At 50.4% G+C, this 27,463-nt stretch overlaps 1 protein-coding gene across 1 annotated transcript; it reads right to left on the bottom strand.

Annotated features, from left to right (window-relative positions):
- Positions 1 to 231: 231 nt before the first annotated feature.
- Positions 232 to 22,954, bottom strand: EHHADH (enoyl-CoA hydratase and 3-hydroxyacyl CoA dehydrogenase). The gene is made up of 7 exons (XM_084267546.1): positions 22,869 to 22,954; positions 18,026 to 18,129; positions 17,139 to 17,311; positions 15,820 to 15,931; positions 15,414 to 15,518; positions 10,675 to 11,016; positions 232 to 2,618 (listed from the first exon to the last, which is right to left on the bottom strand). Exons 1-7 carry the CDS (start codon positions 22,934 to 22,936, stop codon positions 1,348 to 1,350), a joined length of 2,175 nt encoding a protein of 724 aa, XP_084123672.1. The 5' UTR covers positions 22,937 to 22,954; the 3' UTR covers positions 232 to 1,347.
- Between the last annotated feature and the right edge of the window lie 4,509 nt (positions 22,955 to 27,463).

The following is a 27,463-nucleotide window of genomic DNA, read 5'->3' as shown; positions in this document are numbered from 1 at the left end:
GTCACGCGGAGTCTGCTTGCGTGGAAGCAGCACTTCACCTTGGAGCAAACACTGGGCTGCTCCTCACTGGGGCACAAAAGCGGGGGGGGGGAAACGCAGTTGTTTACTGGGCCCAGAGTTGGCTCCTTTGCTGGTCCTGGGAAAAATCCCCCCTGGAACCAGGCACTTGGGTTGGCTCATGACTTCTGGAGGGTTTCCTGCCCTCAGTTTTGCACCCTGATTAGACAGTCATTAGATAATCCAAGCACTTTTATTGAAGGAAAAAAAAAGTTAGACATCCAGTGATAATTTTCCTGAGAATGGAATGCAGAGCAACGTATCCCCCCGCTGGCCTGGAAGATACATTCCCTTGACATGAGAAATGGGAGACTTTGTCCCAGAGCATCAAGCCTCGAGCAAGTTTTTCTCCCTCTCTTTCTGCTTGAGATCTGCTGCCTCCCTGCCTTCCTGTATGGCTCCCAGCGTGCCTGCAGTCTGATCCATTAGAGCATACTGAGCCCCAAGACCCCGTAGCTGTGGGCAGGCAAGATGGGGGGGTGGGCTATGTGATGGAAACTTAAGAGATGCCAGATGATGTTTCTGCTTGGGCAAAGCCATGTGGGAATAATGATCATGGAGGACAAAGTCGGCCAGTGCACAGGGTGGGTTAGTCAGGTCAGGGCCTTCGTGGCTTTTCTGGCATTTACTGAGTCTCCTCTGCAGCGGGGAGAGGGGAACGGTACCAGCCCTGCCCCTTGCTCTCTCCCACGCCCGCTCTCCAACAAGGGTGGGTTTGCCTCTGAGAGGTGCCGTGCCCCTTGTGCCAGCCCCCTGCCCCCGCCCCAGCAGCAGGAAGGGAGCAGGATCCAGCTGGCTGTCTTTGGGAGAGCCAGGGAACCCAGGGCAGCCCAGCTGCCAGGGCAAGACCTGAACCAACCGGGAAACAGATTTAGAGCGGGATCTGGCAGATCCCACCAGTCCAGATGAATTGTGACTGTCTGTCTTGTCTCCTACCCTGATTTGCTTCGTGTGCTACGGATGCCGCTCCCACCTCACCTTCCGCAAAGGCAGACTGGAAGAGAAGTACAGCTGGGAAGATGGGAAAATGGGATGAGCCTGTACTCAGCGATGTGCTAAGCAGGTGGGTAAGGCCAGCGGTGGGATGGTGGAGTGATGGCAGTGGTTACCTGCAGCGAGGGGGAGATTAGGACCAATCATCAGCCACAGGTCTCAGCAGAGGCCTGGGAAGGTCAGTGACATTGTTTATGAGCCTGTAGCACTTCGGTTTTGATTAGAAGAGACAGTGCAATTACAGCATCTGTTTCATGAGATCAGCCTCCTGAATGTATACAGCGAGCACCAACAAGATCACAGCTTGTTGGTCTGCTGGCTTTGGTAGGACATCCACTCTTTGAGGGGAGGGTTCCCCACAGCTACTAGCTTTTTCAGAAAGGCGCTGGGCCGTAGCCCAGGAACATCAGGGTGCGCCTCGGAGTACTTCTGCAGCTTTGCCAGAACACGAGGGAGCCCAACGGTGGAGGCATAGAACATGGGGCCACCCCTGTGCTTTGGCCACCCGTAGCCATTGATGTAAATTACATCCAGGTGCTCCGGGCCAGCCGCTATTCCCTCAGCCAGGATGTTGAACCCTTCATTGATGAGGGAGAACAAACACCGCTCCAGGATTTCCTCCTGGTCTACAAAGCGGGTCTTGATGTGATGGGTGGCTCTGTACTGGGCCAGGAAGCTGTGAAGCCACGGGTCTGGCTTGGCTGTCCTGCCCCCAGCCTTCTCGTACTCGTACCAGCCTCTGCCGGTTTTCTGGCCAAACCGGCCGTTCTCACACAGCAGGTCAGGCAGTGGGCTGTAGCGCTGGCCGTGCCGCTGGCGCGCGGGTGTCCCCGGGGGCAGCGAGGCCCCAGTGAGACCCTGGCCCTTTCGAGACCTCCAGCCCACATCCAGCCCAGCGAGATCGGACATTCGGAAAGGTCCTATCTTAAACCCAAAATCTTCAATAACCCTATCTACAGCGTCTGGTCCACTTCCCTCCTCTACAAGGAAAACTGCCTGTTGTACATAGGGAAACATCATTCGGTTCCCAACGAACCCAAAGCAGTTCCCTACCACCACTCCTACTTTTTTCAGCGCTTTGGCTAGCTGCATGGCAGTGGCAATGGTGGTGGGGGATGTCTGATGGCCATAGATTATCTCCAACAGCCTCATCACGTGAGCAGGGGAGAAGAAGTGCGTGCCGATGACCTGCTGTGGGCGACTCGTGACGGAAGCTATTTCGTCAATGTTGAGGGCCGATGTGTTTGTGCACAGAAAGGCCCCGGGCTTGCAGATCCTTGATAGCTTGTAGAATATTTCCTTCTTCAGTGCCATGTTCTCAAATACCGCCTCAATGACCAGATCTACATCATGCAGCGCATCAAAGTCCACAGTGAACTGAAGACGTGCAGGGTTATGGAAATCCAAGGCTTGGGCACCCCGCTCCATTTTCATAGCCTCACGTTCCAAAAGGAGCATCACAGCTTTTCTTCCTGTGTTCAGATATTCCAGGTTCTGCTCCAGGGCCACCACAGGTATGCCAGCCTTAACCAGAGAAGTCACGATGCCTCTGCCCATCGTTCCCAGCCCTAGGGATAAAAGTGAGACAGAACCAGAGACTGTGAACAGAAGATGTTACAATTAATCTCTTGACAGTAGCAAACCCCCCCCCTGTATCTACAGGACAAAAAGCAGAAGCTTATGCAAAATGGTGGTGCACAGGTAGAACAAGAGATGTGGAGACGAGGAAGAAGGAAGGTGAATTCTTCCCCCTGGTGAGCCTAAATGTAGCGTAAAGGCAAGTTAGTGTCCTCTCAAGCTTATGGTTCACTCCAGTGTGTGGGGGCCATGTGATTCATGTCTCCTCCCTGCACATTTTTATACCTATGGACACCAGCATTGGTTAAGAGGTAGAACCTGGGGATCAAAGACAGGAGATCTGCATTTCCAGCCCTTCTAGCAGGCAGTTTCCTAAGGAAGCATTGCCCTGAGGATATCGGCACCTCTTTGTTCTATGGGATGGTCACACTGCACTCAGAGATTTGGACACCAGCAAAGCTCAGGTAACCAGTTTCTCCCTCCTTCCAAGCTTCCTCTTTGTCCCCTTCCCCCTCTCCCTCTGCACTTCACTGTGTCACCTTTGAAGCAAACAAAATTCAGCTGATCTTGGACACCAATCTTCTAAACTTTGTCTCTGTATGTCTCTTACCACCAGGTCAAACAGGATGGAGCTGGCAGAGTCCTCTTAATCCAGATTTCAGCATCTCCTTTTTAATCACTCTGGTATACCAGTCGCCTTTTGCTTGCTGTTCACACTTCCTATCAGGCAGCTCTGCCCTCTGGGAACTCCCCCAGCTCTCCAGCACGGGCCATCCCTAACTTCTGAGGATTCTCAGAGACACCGTCCTCCTTGTCCAACCACTCAACTAAAGCACTTACCTGGAATTCCCATAACTGGGTATCCACTCAAGCTGGTTTATGTCGTTTTCCCCCCCCAAGATTCATAAGTGTGGTGCTGCCTCACACCCCCAGGAATGCCAGCGTAGGGATTACAGGCTTGATCCCTGACCTCCCCCTGAGCCCTTCCACCTGCCCTGCCTGCTGTTACACTGAATGAAGCTGCGTGCTTATGCTTCCCGGTGACAGACGTCCCACACTGTCTGTCCTGCTCTCCCACAACGGAGGCTTCTCGAGTGCAGTTAATACAAGGTAGGTAGGAGAAAGTCAGCACAATTTTACTGGCTTTAAAAGCACGAGGCACCTGAATGGGAGGATTATTAATACCCTAAATAAAGCAACGACCAGACAAGGCACAGGTTTGTTCTAACTCCCTAAAAATGATTTTTTTAATCCCGGGTTTACAAATGAGACTCAGCTAAACAAATAAGCAGAAACAAGGGGATTAAAAAAAAATTTGCCTAAAGCAGCTTTGTAAAGAAGAGCTGAAATTATGTCATCAGCTAAACAAGCCCCAACAATCAAGGTCAAACAAGGTGGTAGGGTTTTCCCACAGGCTCCACGCCCAGGGGTTGGTTCTGCCCACCCTCGGCTTGCGGCCGCCCCAGACACTGGAAACATTCCCTGTGTCAAGCGCAGGAAGATGGTTTCCTACAGCCATCCCTACCTGGCAGCCTGCCTACACCTCCTGACACTCCCAAGCAAGTGCCCAAGCTCCTTTCTAGGAAATTAGAGCTGCTGCTTCATAACCACATGCCAATGATACCTAATTTGAAAACAAAACCGGAATGACACGCATCAGGGCTGGTATTCCAGTGCCCACCATTTGCCAACTGGAAAAAAAGCCCCAACTGCAAGTGGCAGCTCCCACCATGCCTGGGATTCCCAGGCTGGTAGCAGGGACAGGTAGAGGCAGCTTGTTCCTGGTCTTTGGTGAGCTATGAACTGCTTTCTTCTTGGGCAGCGTGGGAGGGTACCTTACCACCTTGTGCATCTTTAAGGTTCTCCTGAGGCATGAAGGATTGCAGATCCCCAGCTGGGTTCTTCAGGGCTGCCCCTTGAAATCCCCAAGCCTCTCCTTCCTTTTCAGGGCACAGACTTGGAATTTCTCCCTAGAATTCCCAAGCTCTACTGGGCCTTCTTACTAACTCCTCTTCCTCTCACCTTCAGTCTCATGACTGAAGTCTCAGAAGCTCTCTCTGCTTCTTCCTAAATCAATCCATGAGCAGAGGTTCTCCACATGTTTTTTTTCAAGGGAAGTTCTGCAGTGGACTTAGCCAACTGAACATGATCTGGCAGTGTGCCCAGGTGGCCAGGAAGGGCAACAGCATCCTGGCTTGTGTCAGACCCAGCATGGCTAGTAGGTTTAGGGAGGTGATTGTGCCCCTGTGCTCAGCATTGGTGAGGCTGCACCTCGAGTGTTGGGAACAGTTCTGAGCTCCTCACCATAAGAAGGACATGGAAGTCCTGGAGCAAGTCCAGAGAAGGGCAACCAGGCTGGGGAAGGGGCTGGAGGGCAAATCCTGTGAGGAGCGGCTGAGGGAACTGGGGGTGTTTAGTCTGGAGAAGAGGAGGCTGAGGGGAGACCTTATCACTGCTTACAACTACCTGACAGGAGGGTGCAGAGAGGTGGGCGATGGTCTCTTCAGCCAGGGCACAGGAGATGGGACAAGGAGAAATGGCCTCAAGCTGTGCCAGGGCAGGGTCAGCTCAGATGGGAGGGAAAAGTTCTTCCCTGAAAGAGTTGTCAGGGCCTGGCACAGGCTGCCCAGGCAGGCAGCTGAGTCCCTACCCCTGGGTGTGTTTAACAGACGGATAGATGAGGTACTTAGGGATATGGTTTAGTACAGGATGGGACTGGTTGGACTCAATGATGTTAAAGGTCTTTTCCAACCTTGTGATCCTGTGATTCCCCTGTTTGTTTTCATCCACATGTAGTAGGAATACTCCCATCTAGGTTTTAGCCATCCCGTGACAGACAGCCATACATGCTTGTAGTACTTCACTTTCTAGGCCATGGGAATAGGCTTATAGATAAGATATGAGCTCACCAAGCTTGTTTCTGACCTAGAAAAGCTGTCTCTCAACTTGCTACATAACTCTTCAGTGGCCTGTATGAAATGATGTTTAATGAAGCTGGCAGAGAGAGTAATGAAAGCCCCAAGGGTTTTGTTACATTACAGCTTGCCCAGCACGACTCCCCTGGAAATACTCTCTAAAACTGGGCTGTAAAACTAAGGAGCAATGTGGCGATCTAGCAGAGAGAGAGGCATTTCTGAGGACTCCCTGAGTGATATTGGGGAGGAATATGTTAGAACAGGGGAGGGAAAAAAGTAAAGATGGCAGGGACCCATCGGGCCTACGCGCAGGGGAGGCTGTGGAAGGAAGGGAAAGGGACACATCGCACGCTCAGCTCAGATCTCACACACCAAAACACAGGTAGGAACTACCCCAGAGTCTCTGCTCTGCATTCCATTCGGGTTCTCAAGCGTGTGCTCACTCCCCTCCCAAACCACAGGGGAAAAAAAAGCACCTATATTCCTATCTTCCACGCAGGGGATGGCTCTTGGAGCTGTGTTACCACCTTTCATCCCCAAGGCACATCTGGAATCTGTTTCAGGAAGAAGAACAGTATCTGCCTAGCCAGCTCACTCGTGCTCTCCTGCTGCGAAGCGTGGCTTTGGCGTACAGATTACACTGCACTTGAACCCGGGTAATTTCAGGCCAAATATGGATATGACAAACCCATTTGCCGGGCAAGCTGAGTGAATAATGGCTGTTAATTATTGATCTGTCACATGAGGTGCTGAGAATATGGAAAATCATGCAAAATTAATTGAAAGGCTTTAAAAACAAATTTCAACAACAAACGAGCTCGCAATGTGTTCAAAGCAGCTCGTGCACAGTCACTCACACTGGAGAAATACAGGCCAGTGGAAAATATTCAGAACTCTAATGAATATGTCAACTTTAAAATGCTGGGTGATGGCAATAATACCTGGTAGACTGGTAAAAAGACTGTTCCAGTTTTCCTGTTGCAAACAACAACAAGCAATTGGCAGCAGCAGACAGCTGCAGATTGGAGCTGCTTCCTTCTCTGTTTCAGGGTATTAACTTGAAGCAGAAATAATGTGATACTCGAGGCAAGCAGGGAGCTACGGAGGGATGGAGAGGAGCTCCTTTTCTGAGTGATGAAGGATCACAGACAGTGGAAACTGTTGGGAGCCAAGACTTCAGAGCAAGCAGAAGCAAATGGAATAGGTGACACTATGTGTGGCCTGAAGGCAATCGAGGTCCGGAGCGGGAGGGATCCCACAGAGCAGGTGTTACCTGTTATCAGTCTGCAGGCAAAGGCAGCTGATGGGAAACCAGTGCTGCACGGGAACGGTTGCCAGTTCATCAGCAATGCTGTCTATCAAGCATGCCCATGAAAATGATAGATCATCCTTGGTGTTTAATCCAAGACATGGTCAGCAAGGGATGTGCCAGCTCCCTCCCGAGTTCCTGCTCATATTGGATAGACAGGGGAGCCACAAAGCAAGGCTCTCCTAGCATTCCCAGCACTGTTTCCATACTGTAAACATCCCTGTGCCTACAGAAAAGGTTCTGAGGGACGGGGAAGTCACTGCGATCCTCTCAGTTGCTTCCCATCATGCAGCAGTAAAAGACAGAAGCAGCAGTGTAACACAACAGGGGTTTGGTGTGTGAAACAGCATGGCACTGCCTGTTGGAAAATGAGCTCTGCATGATTTCTGACCATCCAAAGTGGATGCAACATCTCACTCTGGCTGCCCTCCTCTCTGCAGCGAAAACAGAGGGACCCTGGATGGCCCAGGTACACTCCATAGTTACATGGATGAGCAGCACTATATAAAGGGTGTCAGGCCCTCAAAAACCATCCCTAAGATTTTGATTTCTGGTACTGCAAGAATGTGCTTAAGATCAAGGCTGTGAGATGACGAGGTACTGTACAGCATGATCCCAGCTGGAGAATGGCGATTTGTTACAGCAGCCTGACAGAAAACACGAGTGTGCTGGCACGTTGTGCACCTGTCTCTAATGGATTTGTGGTTTCACTGGTATCAACAGGCAAAACAGGAGGAAAAAACATCCAGAGGAAGGAGAAAAAAGCACAGCGGGGTGACAAAAAGAAGTGATGGAAAGCAGTGACACTGCATATGATGTGGGACTCAGAGGTAAAAGGAGGTGATCAGTAAATAGGAGGTGTCATGTATCAAATAAAGGATAACATGGACAACTGGTATGACCAAAGCAAGCTGTGTTTGGGGCCACAGGGCTGTATGGATAGAAGCAGTGGTTCATGAAAGGCATTGGGGTCCAGGTGCCAAGGGCCTGAGTACACCAATCAGCTCTGATGATCCTGAGCAGCAACACCTGGAGCCTCCATCCACCCCACCCATTGGCCTCGCAGCCCCATTTAAGCTCAGCCCTGGACCATTAGTTCCTTCCTGAGTTCTGGTGTCTTACTGCTGGTCCAGACCTCAGCTCGTGGACTGGCTTTTCCTGGTGCGTCCTCTATTTACCTTGGACCTACATCATCATGTAAACTCTGCTTGGTTCATCTGTACTTCTACTAGGTCCTGGCCATGACCTCTGGCTCTGCCCTGCTTGCCTTGCTCAGGTACTGTAAACAATTGAGACAGTAATGGAGTGTGCCTTCCTCTGGGGGAGAAGTGGGTTGATAGGAGCTTTGTGAAGCTCAGCAGAGGGAAGTGTGAAGTCCTGTGTTGGAGGAGGGGTAGTCCTGTCCACCAGGCCTGTGTGCTGGGGGCTGGCTGGCTGGTGAGCAGCTCTGCAGCAAAGGGTTTGGGGTCCTGGTGGACCCCAAGTTGACTATGAGTAGCAGTGTGGCCTTGTGGTAAAGGTGGAGGAGTCCTGCTGCCAGGCTAAGGGAGGTGATCCTTCTTCTCTACTTAGTGCTGGTAAGACAATACCTGGAGCATTGCGTCTTGCTCAGGGTTCCTGGTGCAAGAGTGATACGGAGCGATAGGTCTAAGATGGTTAATGGACTGGAGTGTGTCTCCTGAGGAAAGGCTGAGAGAGATGTGACTCCAGCCTAGAGAAGAACTGGGGGCATCTCACCAATGTATATAAATACTAGAGGGGCAGGCATTGAGATGGAGCCAGACTCCTCCAGTTGTCCCTGGTGATGGGACCAGAGGCAACAGCCACAAACTGAAACACAAGAGGTTCTATCTGAACGTAAGAAATCATGGTTTTGGGGCCTTTTATTGTTTTTTCTTTTTTTACTGTGGGGGTGACTAGGCACTGGCACAGGCTGCCAAGAAAGTTTGTGGGGTCTTTGTCCTTGGAGACTTTAGAAAAACTGTCTGGACACTATCTTCAGCAACTGGCTTTAGGTGGCCCTGTTTGAGCAGGGGGGGTTGGACAAGATGACATTCAGAGGTCCCTTCCAGCAAAGGTTCTGTGGTTGTGTCCCTGCAGGGGTGTTACTGCTGTTGGCTCCCCATCCAGGGGCTGCAGCTGCTCCTTGCTAGTAGAGAAGTAACAGGATGTGCTGAACATGGTGAATATACTGTTGGCTGTTGCCTTGAGTGTGCTAAGTAGGAGCAAGGAAAAAACTTCTTGGTACCTGGTCTTAGAGTATTAACTTCTGGAATACTGTCTCTGTTTTGGCTATGAGTGTGCTTTATCAAGTGTTGAGGTTTGGCATTGTGAAAAAGACCCCAGGGTGTGACAGACTGTGCCCTGCAGAGAAGTGTCAAAGCACTTGGTTTGCTTACTTGGGCAAAAAGTTTGGGTTAACTTAAGAGTTTTATATAACCAGCTACAAACCCACTGAAACTGCAAGGTAGAGGCTGGGGAAATTTCAGGGCTGGATTCAGATATCTGTCTGGCAATGGGATGCAAATGCTTAAACCAATGGATGGGGGATGTAGCCCAGCCAGGTCAGCTTGGAAATAAGACACAGATTGTGTTTCTACTGTAAACTTTCAAATAAGGATCATGCTTGTCCTTAGAATCCCCTCTAGCTCAGTTACAGCACAAAAATAAGCAGATCAGATCTAAACAGCCCTTCTGGCCAAGCTCCCAGTGTGACTTTGCAGATGTATTATTCTGGTGTGGCTTATTGGTGTGTAGCAAAATGTGCCCATTCTAGTCCCCTGATTGTTCCTACAAAATTCAGTGCAAACCCTTCCTGGCAAATCAGATGCTGCAGGGCTGACCAGTCCAGGACTGCCTGTGCCCAAGGTGCTCTTCAACTCACATAATAAACCTGGCAATAATTCACACCTCTCCATCTGAATGCTTTAACAGCCCCAGCTGGGCCTCACCAGGTTTGTGGACCAATATCTGACATGGCAGCTAATGAAGAGAAGGGAACTTCCCCAAAACAAGTATTTCTGTGGTCTGGAATGAGTTTTTTAGAGAGCTTGGAATGAGTTTTTTAGAGAGCTCATATTGCAGAGCACAAGAGCCCTTTGGATCGCCTGGGAAGAGCAGTGTTGATCCATTGAGCTTTCTCTGAAACAGAATGGATGCTTTCCAACTGCTCCATTACTCGTCTAACCACTGTTTTTGAGCACTGCTATCAACAGGCAGAGCAGAAAGATACCTTGTTGGGGTTTTTTTTTAAAAACCTCAGCAGTGCATCAAAGGTTTTATTTAAATTGTTCTTATAAAAAATTAATGAAGGCATTATCTTGCTGGGCTACAAAATGGCAGGAGTGGATCCTGGTGAGATGAAATCTTCTTAAAATCCAGCTGTCAAAACATTTTCATACTAATATATCCCTGAGTGACTCTGTGCACACGCACTTGCAGTACAGAACTAGACCAGGAGGAGGAGAATTTAATGCAAACCTGCTTATAACATGGAACAAAGCCAGGAGTAGGCGTTTAAAAGGGAACAGACCACTTACTGGGCAGTCTGCCCCTCTCTGAAGTGAGAGGAAGTGGCTTTTCCAAAGGAAGAGGTGGCACCAGGTAAGAATCTAGTGGGATGAAACATCTGAGCTTTCCTGTGTGGTGTCTCCTGTGGAGTTTCTTTGCTGGTGATGGGTACCAATGACTTTGGTGAGTGACTGCCAGGGCATCCTGTGTCAGCCATGAGTAAAGAAAGCCTGACTACCCTCATCCCACCCCCCTTCCTCTCTGCTGTTGGCTGGGCACTTGTCACCTGCAGTGGCTTTTCTGTTCCCTTACCTATCACGGCCGCTTTGCGGATGGGCTGCGGGGACGCGCTTGTCCACGAGGCTCCGCTGGGAGTCGTCCACCTCTGCACGGCTCTCTCCGCGAAGAAAGCGTACTGCAGCGCTTGGGCCTGGCCCGAGGTCAGCAGGACGTTGAACAGCTCTCGCTCCTTCCGCACTCCCTCTGTGAAGGGCTGCTCTGTGGCAGCTTTCACTGCCTGGACGCACAGCTCTGGAGCCAGGCACCCGCGGGCCTGTTTCCTCACCTTCAGCAGAGCCTCGCTGAGAAATGCTTCCATGTTGGGCAGCTTTGGGACTGGCTTCAGGCTGATTCTGTGGGGTTCCAGCGGCTGCCCTGCGGGTGGGAAGACAGAGTTAGAGACCAAAGCATCCACATCTAGAAGACTACAGGTGTTCAGCCCTTTAGAGGCAGACTGGGACTGCAGTCTACCTCTCTTCCTCCTAAGCTCACTGCATTAGGCCTTGCATGACATGGTGATCTGGGTCTAGGACTAAAGTGTTGGCCACTTCTCTTAGCTTTCTGTTCACTCTGACAATGGCAAACCTTCATGTCCCTTCTCAGATTTCAAAACAGCAAGCTCTCAGCTTCAAGGAAGCAATTCCCCCCTTCCTTTTCCCAGATACAGAATGTCTCAGCTTCTCTGGTTTTTGTACCTGGCAGTCCTGCCTGCTGTGCTTGAATGGCTCCACAAGCTGCAGTCCCACAGTTCCCCTCTGCTGCTGGTGCCCAACTGACTTCACTAGCCAGATACATTTCAGTTGCAGTCCTGAGCTGGGCATTTATGAGAGACAGGGAAATACACCCTGACTTCAATTCTTCCCAGGCAGCTGGAGTCCCTCTCCTTGCCTTGGGACTAGCCAGGAGGACACCACTTGCAGCATGAGCTGGGACCAAATGAATGACAAGGAGTTCAAGCTTCTGTGTCAGCAAGGGGTGAATCAGGCAGGCACAAGAATACACATGTGTATAATGCAGCTGGCCTCAGCAAAGACTGGGAAGAAGCAAAGTTCAGAAATCCAGGATTTCCTTACTATTCTGACATTCTCTCAAAGCCCCTTCTGTCATGGTGGCCACATCCAGATTGTTAACTGTGTAGCAGTGCTATTACACTGACAGCTGCAGCACTATTCCCAGAAGCACCCAGGACTGCCACCAAGTGGAGTGGTGGGTCGTCTCCCCTCTAATAAGATCCTAATACTGAGAAGCTCTCTGGCATGGTGTCATTGCCCCAGCTGCTCCTATATGAGCACACTTCCTTCAAAGCTGACATTGTCATCTAGCTCCAGTCATTCCTCCTGTTGTCTGAGTTGGGAAAGTGGCAGCACATCAGTGGGAGACTCAGGAGCAAGACATTGTAGGCAGGATGCTGAAGAGCTGGAAGAACTGTGCCCTGCAACTGTGGTTGCCTGAAGAATGTGTTGTGACACTAGCTCTTCCAAGACTTACCAATGTTTAAGAGAAGCAGAATAAGGAGTTTCCAGGCTGAGTTAATATATTGATTTCCTGAAATGGTCTGCAGAGCTCAGGCTTTTTAACAGAAGCCTTTGAGGGAACATAAAAAGATGAATGCTCACTGTGAAAGGAGCTTCCCTTGTCATCAGAGTTCATAACAATAATGGTTTCACATTAATAGCCAATATAGCTCGTACCTGCTAGTATTGCAGAATTTAGGCAGGGTAATGTTCCTTTGGTTTGGAATTCTTTGCTTTTTCCCTGTTTAACCTAGAAATGCTGGTTATCCGTGGTCCTTTATTTAGTACTTAAATAGTGGGTTTCATTTCCAAGAGGAGGAAACCTCAGGTTTGTCCCAGAAAGCAGATCTGATGGCTGGAAGGTTGGTTAAGTCTGGGTGGATCAAGGGACTTCATCTGACATCTTTGGTGTGGAAAGGACTGGTAAAAAAGGACCAAGCCTTTAAGCTTGGTTTTCAGATAGCAAATAGTACTTGTAAGCACCAATAGTGATGGGGGGATGGATGTAAGGCAGTTCCTCAGAGTGGAAAAGTAATTCTCCTCAGAGTCCAGTAATAAGACTGACTTAGCTGGAAGCTAAATATGTTTTGTGATGTATTTCTACAGCATCTCCATGCTGTGCATTTGCTTCTGCAATGCTAAGAAGGGTCAGGGGTGTGTTTATGGCCAGGAAAAATGCTCTGAATCCAAACCTGGCAGGAGGAGATCAGTGTGGGACACCCCATGGCTTGGTTTCTGAAACAAAACCAGCAGGAACATGATGAACAGTATCCAATGTCAGTGCTGCAGGGGAAAGTGATGTCCATGTGCAGGAGCTAGTGCACATACCTGCTTTGTTTTAGTCAGGTGTATAGTCCAGGTGGCACAAAGGACAGGTCAGTCTGTAAGGTCCCTTACCAGCAGAAGTAATGTGTAAGCATGCAGTGTCAAATACTGTGCTAGCTAAAGCAAAAAAAGAAAACCTCAATAAATTATGCCAGAGTTGTGATCCCTGGGGATACTGGGGGCTCCACAGGCAAGTGGCAGGGTGAGCATAACAGTCTTCCTGGTGCACTGAACTGCTTGTGAATCTCTGAGAAGCAAAGCTGAACCCAGACCCCTGCCCCTCAGGCTTCCAGTGGTCCCAGAGCTGCCAGGGATGAGTCCAGCTTGTGTCAGACCTTTCACAAGCTCCAGTTGTCAGAAGAGTGCTTTGCTAGACCCCCTGCCTAAAGAAGCCAGCAGCCAGAATCACAAGCCCTGGTGAGAAGTCTTTCCATGCAGAATGTAGTACCCATGGGGGCTGAACTAAACTGATTTGCCTTGGCTCTTTGGGGCAAGTTACTGGTACTTCTGTGCTCCAAGAAGATGACAAAGGTCTGTCAGTAAGCAAGGGGTGACTATAGATGAAGGGAGAGCTTCCAAGAAGTCTACTGTGCTGGGGAACAGCAGCTGCAGTTCCAGCCCAGGAGGGCTACAGCAGACCAGCAAGAGGTGGGCACTGTGAACTGCCAGCTGCTGTCTGTCACCACAAAGTACCTGGTGCCATCAGGTGGACAAGTTATGTAATGCAGCTTGGAATTACTGCTGTGATCATCAGATGTCTTTGCCCAAAGAACATTTTCCTTCTCTCCAAGAATTAATCTCCTCTCATTTCTAACAAATCCATTCAAAAAGTGAAGGTATCTTCTTTTGCCTGAAGAAGGCCAGGAGCATCTGCTCACTTCCTGTCTACAACGTACAATTAACTATTTGCTGATGACAGATTTAACTTGGAATTGGTAATTGTCTTGGTGTACTCCTGCAGGACTGCTTCAGAACCCCTTCTGAGGGTGCTTGTCATTAGGAATAACCCGTAAAACAGTAAAGATGAATCTGCTTTCCTGACCCCTGTCATGAAGGTGGCTCTGTCAACTGCCCATTGAAATGTCATCAAGCATCCTTGCTTCAGCAAGGCCAGTCATTTGAGACCAATCTCTTGCTGTGAGGTACTGCAGCTCCAGTGCTGAGAGAGCTTAGAAGAAAATGATTTCTGAATTGATTCCTTGAGACTTCTTACAGCACAGGCTTCCCAGGAACAGAAATGCCATCAGTGACAGAAGCTGTTGTATAGCCAGGCTGCTTTGTGAGAGGCAGCAATAATAACCTTGCCAGAAACAAAGTGCTGCATGCCATGGAAAGACAGTGGACTCCTGCAATGGTGTGTTTTGGGCAACTCTGTCTTTGATTTTAAGATCATACAAAAAAATGTTTGCTGAAAACAGAGCTCAGTGTGAACAAAACCCAGGCTGGCTATGTGAGATTCACCTCTCCTGCGGTCCTGAGTCAGCACTTGATGCTGAGGAATGGAAGTGCTGGTTTGCCCTGGTGTGGCAGGAGAATTACATTATGTTTAGGTGAAGGTCAAGAGACCCAGAAGGACTATATGGACTCTGGGTACATTGTTCTTTCCAATTATTCTATTCTTTCCTGAGGCTAAATGGTGCATCAAAATTTTTCATGGGCAAACAAGGAATTTCCCAAGCAGGAAAGAAATTAAGATTAGCTGACTTTGCAATATTTTCACTGCAAAAGCATGCCAGTAATGTTGGCATGTCTGTAAGCACTTTTAAAGTCCTGGTGGTGTTGGTATATAGTGTGATGTGAAACCTTGTGCTCTCTCGAGGTGATGTTCCTCATGCTGCATGAGGAATGTTCCTCTTCCTGTCTTAACTCCAGTTAGTTTGATTTTGTTATTTCTAAGGTGGAAGGAAAATAACCCCTCCACATCCCTCCCATCTCCACAGGCCCTTTTCTGACATAGCAGCTAAAGGATTAATGGCAGAATCACTTCAGACTTGTGGATCATTAAGTTGGGCTGAGGATGTGCCAGCCCCTCCCAGAGGGAGAAAGCTATTTTTGGTCAACCATTCCTGCTGGTGCAGCCAGAATACATGTGATGCCAGCTGTGCTCCAAAGCTATACAGGGAAAGAGCACATACTCCCTGAAATCAGTGGAGTGCAGCAGCCCAGAGGAGCATGTAAGTTTGGATCAAGAAGCAGGAGCACTTGATGTGTATCTGTCCTCTGCATGCTGCCTTGAATTTCTGCAGTTCCCCAGCATCTGAATTTTTCACTTTGGACAGCAGAAAACAAGCTCAGCAATTAATTCTCTTACAGATGCCAAACCCAATGAATAGAGCCTAGAAATGACAACAAACTGGTGGGTCCTGTTCTGATTCTCTCTAGCCCTGAAACAGCACCAATTATTTCCTGGCATTGTAACAATTCTTCCCTTACCAATCACTTTGTTTGCAAGGTGAATTGCTGCCTCAACTGTGTTTTCTTCCACAACTTCATCAACCAAGCCCAGCTTCAGTGCTTCGGTTGCTGGAACATGTCGTCCTGTGGCAAACAGAAATGAGGTGACTGCAGTGGGGCACGATGGGCAGCTTCATTCTTATACATCAGATCAAACTGCTTGTGTGTAGCTGGCCTCAGCTATGAGACATCCTCATCATCAGGTACATAAAACACCTTAACTCTGTGCCTTGAGGCATGTCCCTGTCCTGGTCCATCATTAGTGGAAACAAGCTGAATTTCAGTCCATGCAGGTGAAAGAAATTCATGTTTCTTGGACCAAGCTGGTGGTAGGAGTCCCTGTCCTGCTCTTGTGTACAGAGCAAGCCAAGGCACAGGGCTTTACCTGTAGTGATGATATCCAGAGCAGCTGGCACCCCAATCAGCCTAGGCAGTCTCTGAGTGCCTTCAGCACCTGGCAGCAACCCAATGGTGACCTCGGGCAAACCCATCCGTGCCTAAAACAAAGTCAAATTCCACAAGCCCCATCAGAATGAGTGATAATCACAGGCTGAGCAGAACAGAGGGAAGACAAGCAGACCTGAATCATGCATTGCTCCCCTGGGGAGTCCCAACTTCACAGAAACTTCATCCTTGCTTTTTGCCATGTAAGACCTTTAAGACAACACCCCACTTGACTGTTTAAAGAACTTGTGCATAAATGTGCAGAACAACATCCTTTTAGTGGATGTATGTGTGCTAGTACAGCACTGGAGGAGAGCTGTGGGGCCAGCAGCATCCCCCTGACTTAGTTACCTGATGTCACTTACGACACTGACAGGTGTGTAAACTAATGCTTTCAAGCAGTTGTTACCGATTGCTGGAGGGCAAGTGACTCTGTGACTTAACTCTTACCTCCCTATGCTAATACTTGGAAGTCTAGTAAAGGAAAACTGGTACTGAACTCTCCCCTGATCTGCCTTCAAGTGGCTCTTGCTGCACTTGAGGTTTAGCAGGGTTATAGCAGAGAAGCTGTGGGCAGCAGGAAGTGTGTGTGTGGGGGTCTTCTCAAAAAAATCTACATAGATTTTTGTTGCCTTGTTTAATATAGTTTTCATGTTTCCCATTGAGCTCTTCAGAGATTTGGAGTCCCTTTAAGACCACTACTGATGGCACCTGCCTTAGTGGACAAATAGGGTGATGCAGAATACCTCTTTATGCTGCTGCAGCAAGCCATGCTGTCACAGAAGCAGTGATTCTCACTGCAGAAGTGAGGGGATGCCCCCCTCAGTGAGGACACTCTATATGGAGACCAGGTACTGCAAAAAGGTAGCTCAACATCCCTGGATCTTGAAGGAAGGGACTCAAAGACAATAACAATCACTCCTCAAGCTACCTGTGTCAGTGTGTAGATGATGGCTACTGAGACCTAGGGGAGCTTCACATTGTTGTTCTACCAGCTACACATGGGCATTTATATTTAGAAATGACCTGCAACTGGGTATGTAGTAAGACCTGTGAACACACGTTGAGGAGTGGTGTAGGTCAATGTCTGAGCACATACCAACTTGTATCCTGCAGCTATAAAGCTGCCCTTCTCTGGGCAGATGATTCCAGGAAAGGCATGTTGTCCCACTGCTCTTCAGGAGCAGCTCCCACCCTCTCTACATAAGTATGAAGTTCCTGATGCCTTCACCAGCCTCTCTAGGTCACAGCATGTGTTACCTTCACATGTGCAATCCGATAGTGACAGCCCAGTGCCACCTCCAGGCCTCCTCCTAAGGCAACACCTTCAATGGCAGCCACCACAGGCTTCTCACTCCTTTCTATGAGAGACACGATGGGGCCCAAGGCAGTGCCATGTCTCTTTGGAGAAGAAAATCCTCGAATGTCAGCTCCTGGGGTAGCACAGAGATTGAGGAATTAGTGGGCAAGGCAGTGATGGGAATGATTCTTCACTCCGTGCTACTGAACACAGCTGCTCACAGATGATCAAGTCCTTGCAGAGCATGCTGCTGGCAGGAGTGGTTAATGGGAATCAGTCCCTTTTGGGATCACCTTCAAGAAACCCTGGCTCTGTGAGCCTATTCAGAGAGCTCAGGGAAGGCTAAATACAAGCTGTAGTGATTGGACAGCTGCTGTAATGAAAAACAAAGTTGAGCCTGCAACAGCAAAGGGCAAGTTACTGCTAACAAGCAATGTAAAGGTCCACAGAAATTCCCTAGCTTCCCAGCTTTCTACAACTGGAGAAGGTCTGTTACTCACTGCTCGTTCACCCCAGCTACTTTTCACACACTGGGCCAGTTGATGGTCCATTGATTTCATACAAACAAAGCTATGGGGAACAAAGAGGCACTAGATCCTTGGTGAGATGAGCAGCTGTCCCTTGCTTCAGTGTGAAGGTACCAGATTATTTCTGCCCTGGACAGTCTAGCTCTGTTATGTATGTCAGTTGTGGCCCAGCAGAAGAGAAAAAGCCTGCTGCCTTGGGGCCATTTCCAGTCAAATCAGGACTTGCATCAGCAGTGTTACAAGGTGGATGATCTTCAGATGTTGTGGGTAGAGAGTGTTTCCTTCTTTCCTCAGGCTGTGCTTGGTGAAAAAGGTCTTACCTGCACTGAATTTCCCACTTTCACCACAAATCATGACAGCTTTCACTGAAGGGTCTGCAGCTGCTCTCTTCAGCCCATCCTCTAATGCCTGGAGAACTGTCACACTGAAAGGAGTTAGAGATCTGTGTTACAAACACTAAGTGTCCCCATGAAAATGAGCAGTATGTCCAAGCAGGTCTCTCCCCTAGCCTGTCTTTTTGCCACAGCCTCTCTGGGTGAATCCCAGTCCCTGTCTTGCTTCAAGGACAAGCACCAAAATCCAACAAGCTTACAAGTGCTGACCTGTCAGTCACCTTCTGGAGATTGTCTTCTGGCTCTGATACTGCTGTTTCCAAAGCAGGCAGCACAGGGAAATGCTCTTTTGAAAAATGTCTTTATGAATTAAACATTTCATTTTTCAGGAAAACAGTTTAGCATAATTTAAAAGTAATTAATGCTAAACCACTAGGAACTTTTTGAGAGGAAGAAGGAGCTCTGGGGATGAAAAGCTGGATTTAAAACACCTGACAGTTGGGGCTGTGCTGATGATTATAATGCTCTCACCTTGTGAACAGCCAGTTATGTTCCAATTGCCTTGTCTGGACATCAAAGGCAACTCTGAAGCCTGATGTTAGTAATGGTTCTGAAAAATGGAACTTAAAATGGGAATAATTTGGCCATGATGAAAAAAAAACCTATTAGGTGACTTGGTAAAGGTCATAGAATCACAGAATTGCCTGGGTTGGGAGAGACCTTTAAGATCAGCAAGTCCAGCCACAGCCTCACCCTGCCCAGCCCACCTCTAGACCATGTCCCCAAACACATCATCTACACACCTTTTAAACTCCTCCAGGGATGGTGACTCCACCACCTCTATGGGCAGCCTGTGACAGTGCCTGACTCCCCTTTTAGTACAGAAATTCTTCCTGATATCTGACCTGAATCTCCCCTGGGGAAATCTCAAGCCATTCTGTTTTGTCCTATTGCTTGTCGCCCATGAGAAGTGACCAACCCTGACATCTCTACACCCTCCTTGCAGGTAGCTGCAGAGAGCCATGAGGTCTCCCCCCAGCCTCCTTTTCTTATGACTAAAAAGCCCCAGCTCCCTCAGCTGCTCCTCACAGGACTTGTGCTCCAGACCCTTCAACAGCTTCACTGGTCCTCCCAGTCTATAGTTTCATATAGCAGCAGAATAGGAAAGTGTTTCTTATTCTTTTCCTAGTCCTTTCTGCCTTTAATAAGTGGTTCATAGAATCACAGGCTGATCTGGGTTGGAAGGGACCCCAAGGATCAGAGTTCCAGCCCCCTGCCACAGGCAGGGTCACCAACCTCCAGGCCTGGATCTAGACAAGGTTGCCCAGGGCCCCAATTTGTATTTCACAAATACATATAACAGATTTAGGGTTTATCTCCCTCCTTTTGGAATATCAAGCACTGTGGCTGCGGTCATTTGAGGAGGACCCATGGGCTGCAGCCCATGCTCAGGGCTCTCAGAAGTCTCTCTTTGCATCAGTGGAGACCCGGGCCACAGAAGTGCCAAATTCACCCAGCACCTGGAAGATCTGAGGGGAAACCCTTAGGAAATGTCACTCTGCTCTGCAAACAGGATGCTGCGCTGGGACTCCAAAACACAGCAAGTTACTGGTTTGAGGACACTGGCTAGAAAATGACACAATTCTCCTGGGAGCAGGTAAGAAGCACTCAAAGGGTTTCTGTGCTGCAGGAACATGAGCAGCAGATGCAAGATGCCCCACAAAAAACACAGTTCAATACTCACATAACCTGTATGAACCCAACAGACCTATTTTTGCCAGGGAATAACTCAACTCTGTACTTGCATAAATATTTCTTCTTCCTCCATACAAATTTTTCCCAGTGGGAAATTTCTTTTTGTGGGATGAAAAGGAGGAAACATCAAGTTTTGTGCAGTTTCTTGGTCTTCTAAGGTCGAGCAGGATGTTTGCCTGAGGATATGTTACCATTCAATGCACAGAATCACAAGGTTGGGAAAGATCTTTAAGATCATCAAGTCCAACTGTTCCCATTCTATGCTAAACCATATCCCTGAGCACCTCATCTACCTGTCTGTTAAACACACCCAGAGGTGGGGACTCAGCCCCCTCCCTGGGCAGCCTGTGCCAGGCTCTGACAACTCTTTCAGTAGAAAATTTTTTTTCTAATATCTGCTCTGACCCTGCCCTGGTGCAGCTTGAGGCCATTTCCCCTTGTCCTGTCCCCTGGCTGAAGATACCATCGCCCACCTCTCTGCACCCTCCCTTCAGGCAGTTTTATGTGGTGATAAGGTCTCCCTTCTGCCTCCTCTTCTCCAGGCTGAACATCCCCAGCTCCCTCAGCCATTCCTCATATGATTTGCCCCCCCAGCCTGGTTGCCCTTCTCTGGCTGCATTGCTTGGTATCTCACGTGTTCCAACTGGTAGTAAAAGATGCAATTTGTGATGACAGTATCGTAGTAGAAGATATGGCAGCAAAACTCTAAACCCACTCCGGGCTAGCACAACTTCAAACAGCCAGAGCATCAGAGAAATGAAAAGTCACTGTGATTTGCACAGGTATTTCCTAGCTGGGACAGCAGCATTGATTTAACAGTGACACTGCAAAGATTCACTCTGTGCATTCCAATCAACGCTTAACCCTGGGCTATGAAGCCAGCCTTGCTGTGTGCAATGCTTCAGCTGCAGGAACAGGGATACTAAACCAAACCAGGAAAAAAAAAAACCCAAGCACCAAACAAATCAAATTTAGCATATGCCACCTCTGTTCATGGAGAGAAAGATGAGCTTTGAAAGGGGGTCAGTGTGTGGGAGCCAGATTTGCTGCCAGGCTCTCAAGTCAGCATGTGTTCCTTGGGAAACCCAGGAGGTCCTTGCACAGCAGTGCATGGTGTCAGACAGGAGAAAGTAAATCCCCAAGTATGACTAGGCAGGGCAATGGCCTGGGAGCTGGGGAGAGATGTGTAAGGCTGGGGCAGAGCAGGAAAAAAATCCCACCAGCCTTTCTGAAGGCATCTGTGCCTGCTGTGACATGAAATTTTCAGGACTGCAGGAGACAGCTCCTGTCTGTAACTTCCAGTGCTTGCCACCTCCTGTGTAGTTAGACATTTCCAACAGCAATCACAAACCTGCTCTACTATGGTCAGGTACGTAAAGCACGCAGAAGCACAAGGGACAAAAGAGGATCAGAGTGCTCTCTGCCATTCCTGGCTGTAGCCAGAGCTTGGCTGAAAACTGCCCTGTGGCAAGCAGAAGATTACTACTGGTGTCTCCTAAAACAGCTGTTCCCCTGACATGCAATCAAAGACCACAGGCATGTCTCAAGTTCTAGTTTCACAGCAGCTTAACTGCTTTAAATCCATGCTGAGGAGGTTCCCATCCTTACCCATGTTCTCCTACTCTGCCCCTTGTGCCAGCACTGCTTCTCATGCAATTGCACAAGAGCTGATGCAGAGAGATAGGCTGGCTAGAAAACCAACCCCGACCAATGTGCATTTGAAGCCCCAGCTGGCTCACTGCCCAATGCAGGAGCAGAGCAGAAGCTGTGAGGAACCGTGGCCAGGACCACAGAATTCCCACCTGAGGTTGTCATAGCTCCTCACAAGGGAACTGAGCCAGAAGGAAGTACTCAGGTCTCTTGGGCACTTCATACTGTGGGGCTGTCTGGGGGTAGTATTTTTTTTCCCCTTATAATGATCTCACTCTGCTTTTAAGCATGTGGGAACAAGAGTGGGCGCTGTGAGTTACTTGAGAAGAGCTGCAGGTTGTGCTTCCTCTCAGTGCTCTCACTTGTCTCAGCTTTCTAACAAACTTTATGGTTTAGAAGTCGAGCGTAGCTGCAGTGGAGTTTTTTTTTGCTTGAAAATATACCCTGAATAGACACTGTGGACACTGCTACAGAACAGCTCTTCAGCTACAGCTGCTGAGACAGGGCCTGGGTGGTCATGGAGTGACAGGGACTGAAATACACACCTTCAAACAAGCTCCACAAAGCGAGCACCTCCCTCTCAAAGCACACAAACCCCTAAAATCTCAGGAGCCCTCACAGATTGGTCTTTCACTCTCATGTTTGAGATCTCTGGAGATATTCAAGACCCATCTGGACGCCGGCCTGTGCGGCCTGTCCAAGGGACCCTGCTTTGGCAGGGGGGTTGGACTTGATGAGCTCCAGGTCCCTTCCAACCCCTACAGTTCTGTGAATCTGTGATCTCCTGGAGCATTTCTTGATCAAGATCAGTGCTTAGAGCTGAGTTCCTTACTCATTTTTAAAAGGCAAATGAACTGCCTTTGCTTCTGGCAGTCCTGGCTGTGGTTTAATCCAGGCACCAGCTCTTCTTGTTAAACTATGGCTGCTGTCTCCTAAGCCCTTTGCCCTCCCCTCTGTCCTCACTTGGACTTGCTCCCCACAGAGTGCCTGGGGCCAGCAGCTCCACCAGTCCCAAATCTGAGAGGAAAAGCTGGCGTTTCCACCTAGGAACTGAGACAGCTGAATGCTGGAGGCTGCCCTGCGATGTCTTGCTGGGAGCATCACCTCGATACTCGAAACTGGTGAGAAATACCTGGAGTTTTTAAACAGTTTCCCGGGGAGGCGCCAGGAAGCCCAGACTGACGGGCCTGACACCTCTACTGCCCAAAAACCCGCTGGGAATGACAGCAGCGCTCAGGAGCCCCGGGAAAGGTGAGGGGGGCTGTTTCGCCAAGGCGTTTGGAGGGGTCCCTCGGCACAGGCCTCTGTCGGTCACCCGGCGCGGGGGGGGGGGAGGAGGGGGGCGGGAAGGCGGGCGGGAAGGCACAGGGGAAGCAGCTTCCCGAGGGAGGACGGGCGCGGGGAGCCCGGCCGCGTCCGCCGTTACCTCAGCGCGTTGACCGGCGGGTTACGGAGCCGGATGACGGCCACGGCGCCCCTCGCGTAGTGCGCCATGCCCAGCGCTCGCCGCTCTCCCCGCCGCTCCCGTGTCCCTCCCGTAGCCCGGCCCCGCCCAGCGCGCTGGGGGCCGGCCTGGGCCCGGCCTGCCGGGAGGCGGTGGCTCTGCCTCTGGCGCTTGCCGTGGGTGTCCCGATGAGCCCGGTGTCCCGAGGAGGCCCGGCGCCGCCATACCGACGGTAGCCCCTGCTCGGGGTGTAGGGATGTTATGGCTTGTGGGGACGCAACAGGCTCCCGGGCCTCAAAGGGAAAGCAGCGTCCCGAGGGCTGGGCCTGCTTAAAGCTCCCCAAGGGGCTACAGCCTGCGTGATTAATTTATTTTAAAATGAATATAGGGAAGCTAATGAAGGGAGGGTGCATCTCTGTTATCAGTGCTGGTTTCAGCACAGATCCAAAGCAGAGCTCCACACTAACCTGCTGTGAAGCAAACGGACTCCCTCTCAGCTGAAACCGGGACTGTTGGCACTGACACGCTGCAGACTCCTGCTTTAGGAAAGCATTAGTCTGTACAAAGAGCTAAAAAGGGGGGGAAGGGGAAGAAGAAAGTAGTTTCTAATATTACAAATGTAACCTTTGTAGCCCAGGGGAAAGAAAAAGGTTCTTTGGAGGGAAAACCCCCTGGAACCGATGAGTTTTCACATCGGCCTGTGCCAGCCGGTTACTTACTCGAACCTTAAACACGTACTGGAGCCTTTCCATGACTCTCTGGAACCACTGAGCTTTCTTTTCCTGAGAATGGTTTTCTTCTGGGTTTATTCACGCTTGGAAGGACCCTGTTTTGTCAGCACTACAGCACTTCTATGATTAAAGGGCATATAAAATAGACCTGTGAATTATAAACAGTACAACTCAGAGCGATCTTTGGTTTCATTTGCATTAATAAAAACACAACAGATCAGCTACCCTGCCAAGGAGCAGTTTAACTCCCAGACTGCACAGTTTTACAAGCAATTGGCAGAGCATTACACCTGCTTTTTCATGTGGTTTGTTGGGGGTTTTTTTACCTTCCTTAACAAGGGATGGAAAAGCCATATGGACCCTCCTGAGTACCAACAGCAATAAAGGCAGCAGCTGTAGTGAGTGAAAACCTGTAATTCTTATGGACCTTTCCATACACATAAATCAAGTTCTAAAATTATCTAGACCTGTTCCAGACCCAGGGAAGGATCTGTAACGGAAGGTTTTTAAAGGCCAAGAGATACTAGAAAGAGATCGTAGCACTATACAAGCATTTCAAGCAAAGCTAACTTTCCATAATAAGCTAATTAGGAGGCTTCATCAGGTTGAATTTTTCACCTTTTCCCCCTGGAACATGCATGTTGTCCTTTTGTAGCTTAATGTCCTTTTGTCTAATAGAAACAGAATGGATCTGAAGCATCAAAAGAGGGGTTACCATATCTGCCACCTGCTCTGCCCAAAAAGCCATCTGCCCCTGAAGGAAAAGGAAAGAAATCACCATACTGGAGACAAGCAGACCCCTTTGCTCTGCTCACCAAGGTACTGTAGCTGACACTGGGTTACCCAAAGCAGAGGCTGTAGAACAGCTGCAAGGAACTCTGGCTTGGGAATCTTAAGCATGTGCGATGAACCTGCTGTGGAGTGTCCTGGCAGCTGTGACTTCACGCCAGAAAGCTCAGTGCTGGCGCTGGTTTTGAGAACCTTCCTTCTGATGTTTCCTCCTTATCAGTCCCGGGTGCCACCTTCCTTGGGATGCTTGGGTCACGAGTCACAAACTTGCTCTTATTTATATTATGTGCTCCTTATCAGCTTTCCCTCCAAGAATCTTGCAGTCGTTAGTAATTGAATTTACTCTTATTTATGTGTTAGTTATTATAAATGTGATTTCTTATATTCCCTTATATACACCACCCCCACCCTCCCCCATCAAACGTATCAGTGTTTTGGGAACAGCCTGTGCAGTTTGCTCTGTCCCCAGATTACAAACGTTTGCTTCACACACTGAGGTCCTGATCTCCTGTTTTAATTATTTTTCTCCCTCCCTCCATTCTGCCAGGGTGTTCAGCAAAGAGAAAAGATACACAAACAGCTCCTTGAACAACAGCAAGGAAAATGGCCTAGAAGCCCTGCTGATCCACTGCCCACCAGCACCAACAAGTAAGGACAGGGAGAATAAGCACTGTCTTTTGGGTGGGGACTTTGTAGCTGGTCTAAATGGGACTGGAGACTCAATGTTTGCTGCTCTGTGTTAAGAGAGGCAGCATCTAGTTCTCGTGCTGACAGGGTGACTTGAAGGTAAAAGATCCCCAGCGCTGGCTGTTCTGCAGCCCCGTTCAAAGGAATTTATCTTCGTCTTGTTTGACACTGAGTTTTGCCTCGGTGGGGAATCCAGTTTTACCTGGGAAGGAGAAACGTAAGGGGATGCCGGGATTTACGGTGTATAAACCCGGGGGCACCCCAAGAAGCCTCATCCCGGCTGCCCGCGCAGCACCCTCCCTCCCTCCCCGCATCCCCACCGTTCTTGTTCGGGCAGGGGGAAGCGGGGTGGGTCCGGGACACAGCCGAACCCAGCGGGAAAGGCGAAACCCGCCCCGTTCCTGCCCGGTGGGTTCGGCCTTTCCCGGTGAGTTATGCGGCCGGTTGCTCGTCGCCGTTGCACGGGCAGCCGGTTCGGCCGTTAAACTCTTCCCAACTCCCCGCTCCGTTTCCCGGGACGCGCGTCCTGCCCACCCGCCGCTCTGGCTCAGTCGTGCCTTGGGCCATGGCTGAGCCGGTCGGCACTGCGAGAGTGGGAGCGGAGAGAGGCACCGAGCGCCGGGAGCGCGATGAGCGAAGGGCTGGGTAAGCCCCAGAGCCTCCGTCCTCTCACCCGCTGAGCCGGGGAGAGGAGACAGGAGGGGGAACCAGCCCAGGGGCCGGGCTGCCGGCTGCTCCCACGCACCTCCGTCCCTCAGCCTGCGGAGCCTGCGGTGGGGGGGCGGGGAGAGAGAGGAGAGAGCCGCCCCTCACTTCCCTGGGCTCTCCCTGCCCAGACAGGCAGCGGTAGAAGCCAATGGAGGGGCTGCCCCGCACACCCGTGGGAGGGGCGGCAGGGCCGGGCAAGCGAGGGGGCAGAGCCGGGGGGGGGACAGCCCAGCCCAGCCCAGCCCGGTGCTGCCGAGGGACCTCTGCCCGCGGGAGGGGGAGCATCACCATGCGTGCGTGGCCGCCCCTGCCCCTCGCACCCTGTTGCTTCCCCGGACTCTCCCTCCCCAGACAGGCAGCGGTAGGAGCCAACGGAGGGGCTGCCCCGCACACTGGTGGGAGGTGCGGCCGGACCGGGCCGGGCCAGCGGGAAGTTTGAAAAGAAACAGGGCCTGGGAGCGTGCGGGGGGCGGAGAGGGGCGGGGCGAGCGGGCGAGCAACGGGGTGTGCAGCGGGTGAAGGGGAGTCCCGGTGTAGGGCGTGTGGAGAAACGGGGATGCCTTCCCAGGTGTTAACTGGTGCCAGTGTCCCGGAGCTCCCAGTAACAGATGGTGGATGGTTGTGGGGTTGGAAGGGCCCTTAGAGATCCATCTTGTTCTGGCCACCCTTGCTTTGGGCAGCGATGGCCATGCCATGTCTGTGGCTTCTGTGACCCTGAGGAGAGGGAGCGTCTGTGGAGAGAGACGCTGGCCGCAGCGGGAGCAGTTCCCAGCAGCCGTGCAGAGCACGGTGCCAGGGCAGGAAGGTGCCTGTGCAGGGGCTGCTGGCTGTCATGGCACGATGTGAGCGGGAGACCCGGTTTCCCTCAGCGACCCATCACTGGGAATGGTGGGCGAAGCGATGCCAGGGAAACCGCGTCAGGTGCTTCAGCTGCTCTCCCGCTGCAAAGAGGTTTTCCAGCAGCGCTGGCTGGGATGGGCTGTAGGGTGTCAAAGGTGTTCCCAGGTCCCCTGCGGGAGTCCTTGCACGGAACTCTCAGCCGCAGGCTGGTCGTTATTTCTGCCCCTTGAGGTTTCCCATGGGAGAAAAAGGAAAAACTGCGGGTGTGGGTGGTGAAACCCCTGGGAAGAGTAACTCAGCGTTGTGCACAGGGCATTGCCCCGCTGAAGGGCAGTGTGCGGCTTGTGGGGTGGGGGGGTAACCTGTGCAGAGTAAAAAAAAAGCCAGTTCCAAAAAATCGCCAAAGCGATTTGTTTGGTGCTGGGAACAAGAGTAACACATGAAGAAGCATTAAGAGAAGGGAATTACCCCACTGTAGCAGGATAACGAGCGGTGCCTTGGCTGGGAGTAGCGGGGGATGCTCTGCAGTGGCTGTGTGTGTGTCTGAGATGATACCGGGGGGGCTTGGAAGGGGAAATACAGCAATTAGCTCTGGAAGTTTGCTTGTGTGAAGCTCACCCAGGGTTGTAAGTCCCTTCTCTGTGTCTTCTTTCCTCAGCCCTCAGCCGCCAGTGGAACATCCTGACTGGCAGGAACTGCAAAAGCTACAACCAGGTGCTGCCCGTGACAAAGGTAGTTCATAGCCCCAGTTCTTCTGAGGGTTTGGCGTCCCTTGGAAAACTGAGGGGTGCCTGAAACTGCAGAAGGGTGTGCAGCTTAGAA

Source organism: Gallinula chloropus (assembly GCF_964237585.1).
Source record: "Gallinula chloropus genome assembly, chromosome: 8".
NCBI classification, from domain to species: Eukaryota; Metazoa; Chordata; class Aves; order Gruiformes; family Rallidae; genus Gallinula; species Gallinula chloropus.
The sequence above is the reverse complement of the archived record's forward strand: the minus strand, read 5'-3'. Positions and strand labels throughout refer to the sequence as shown.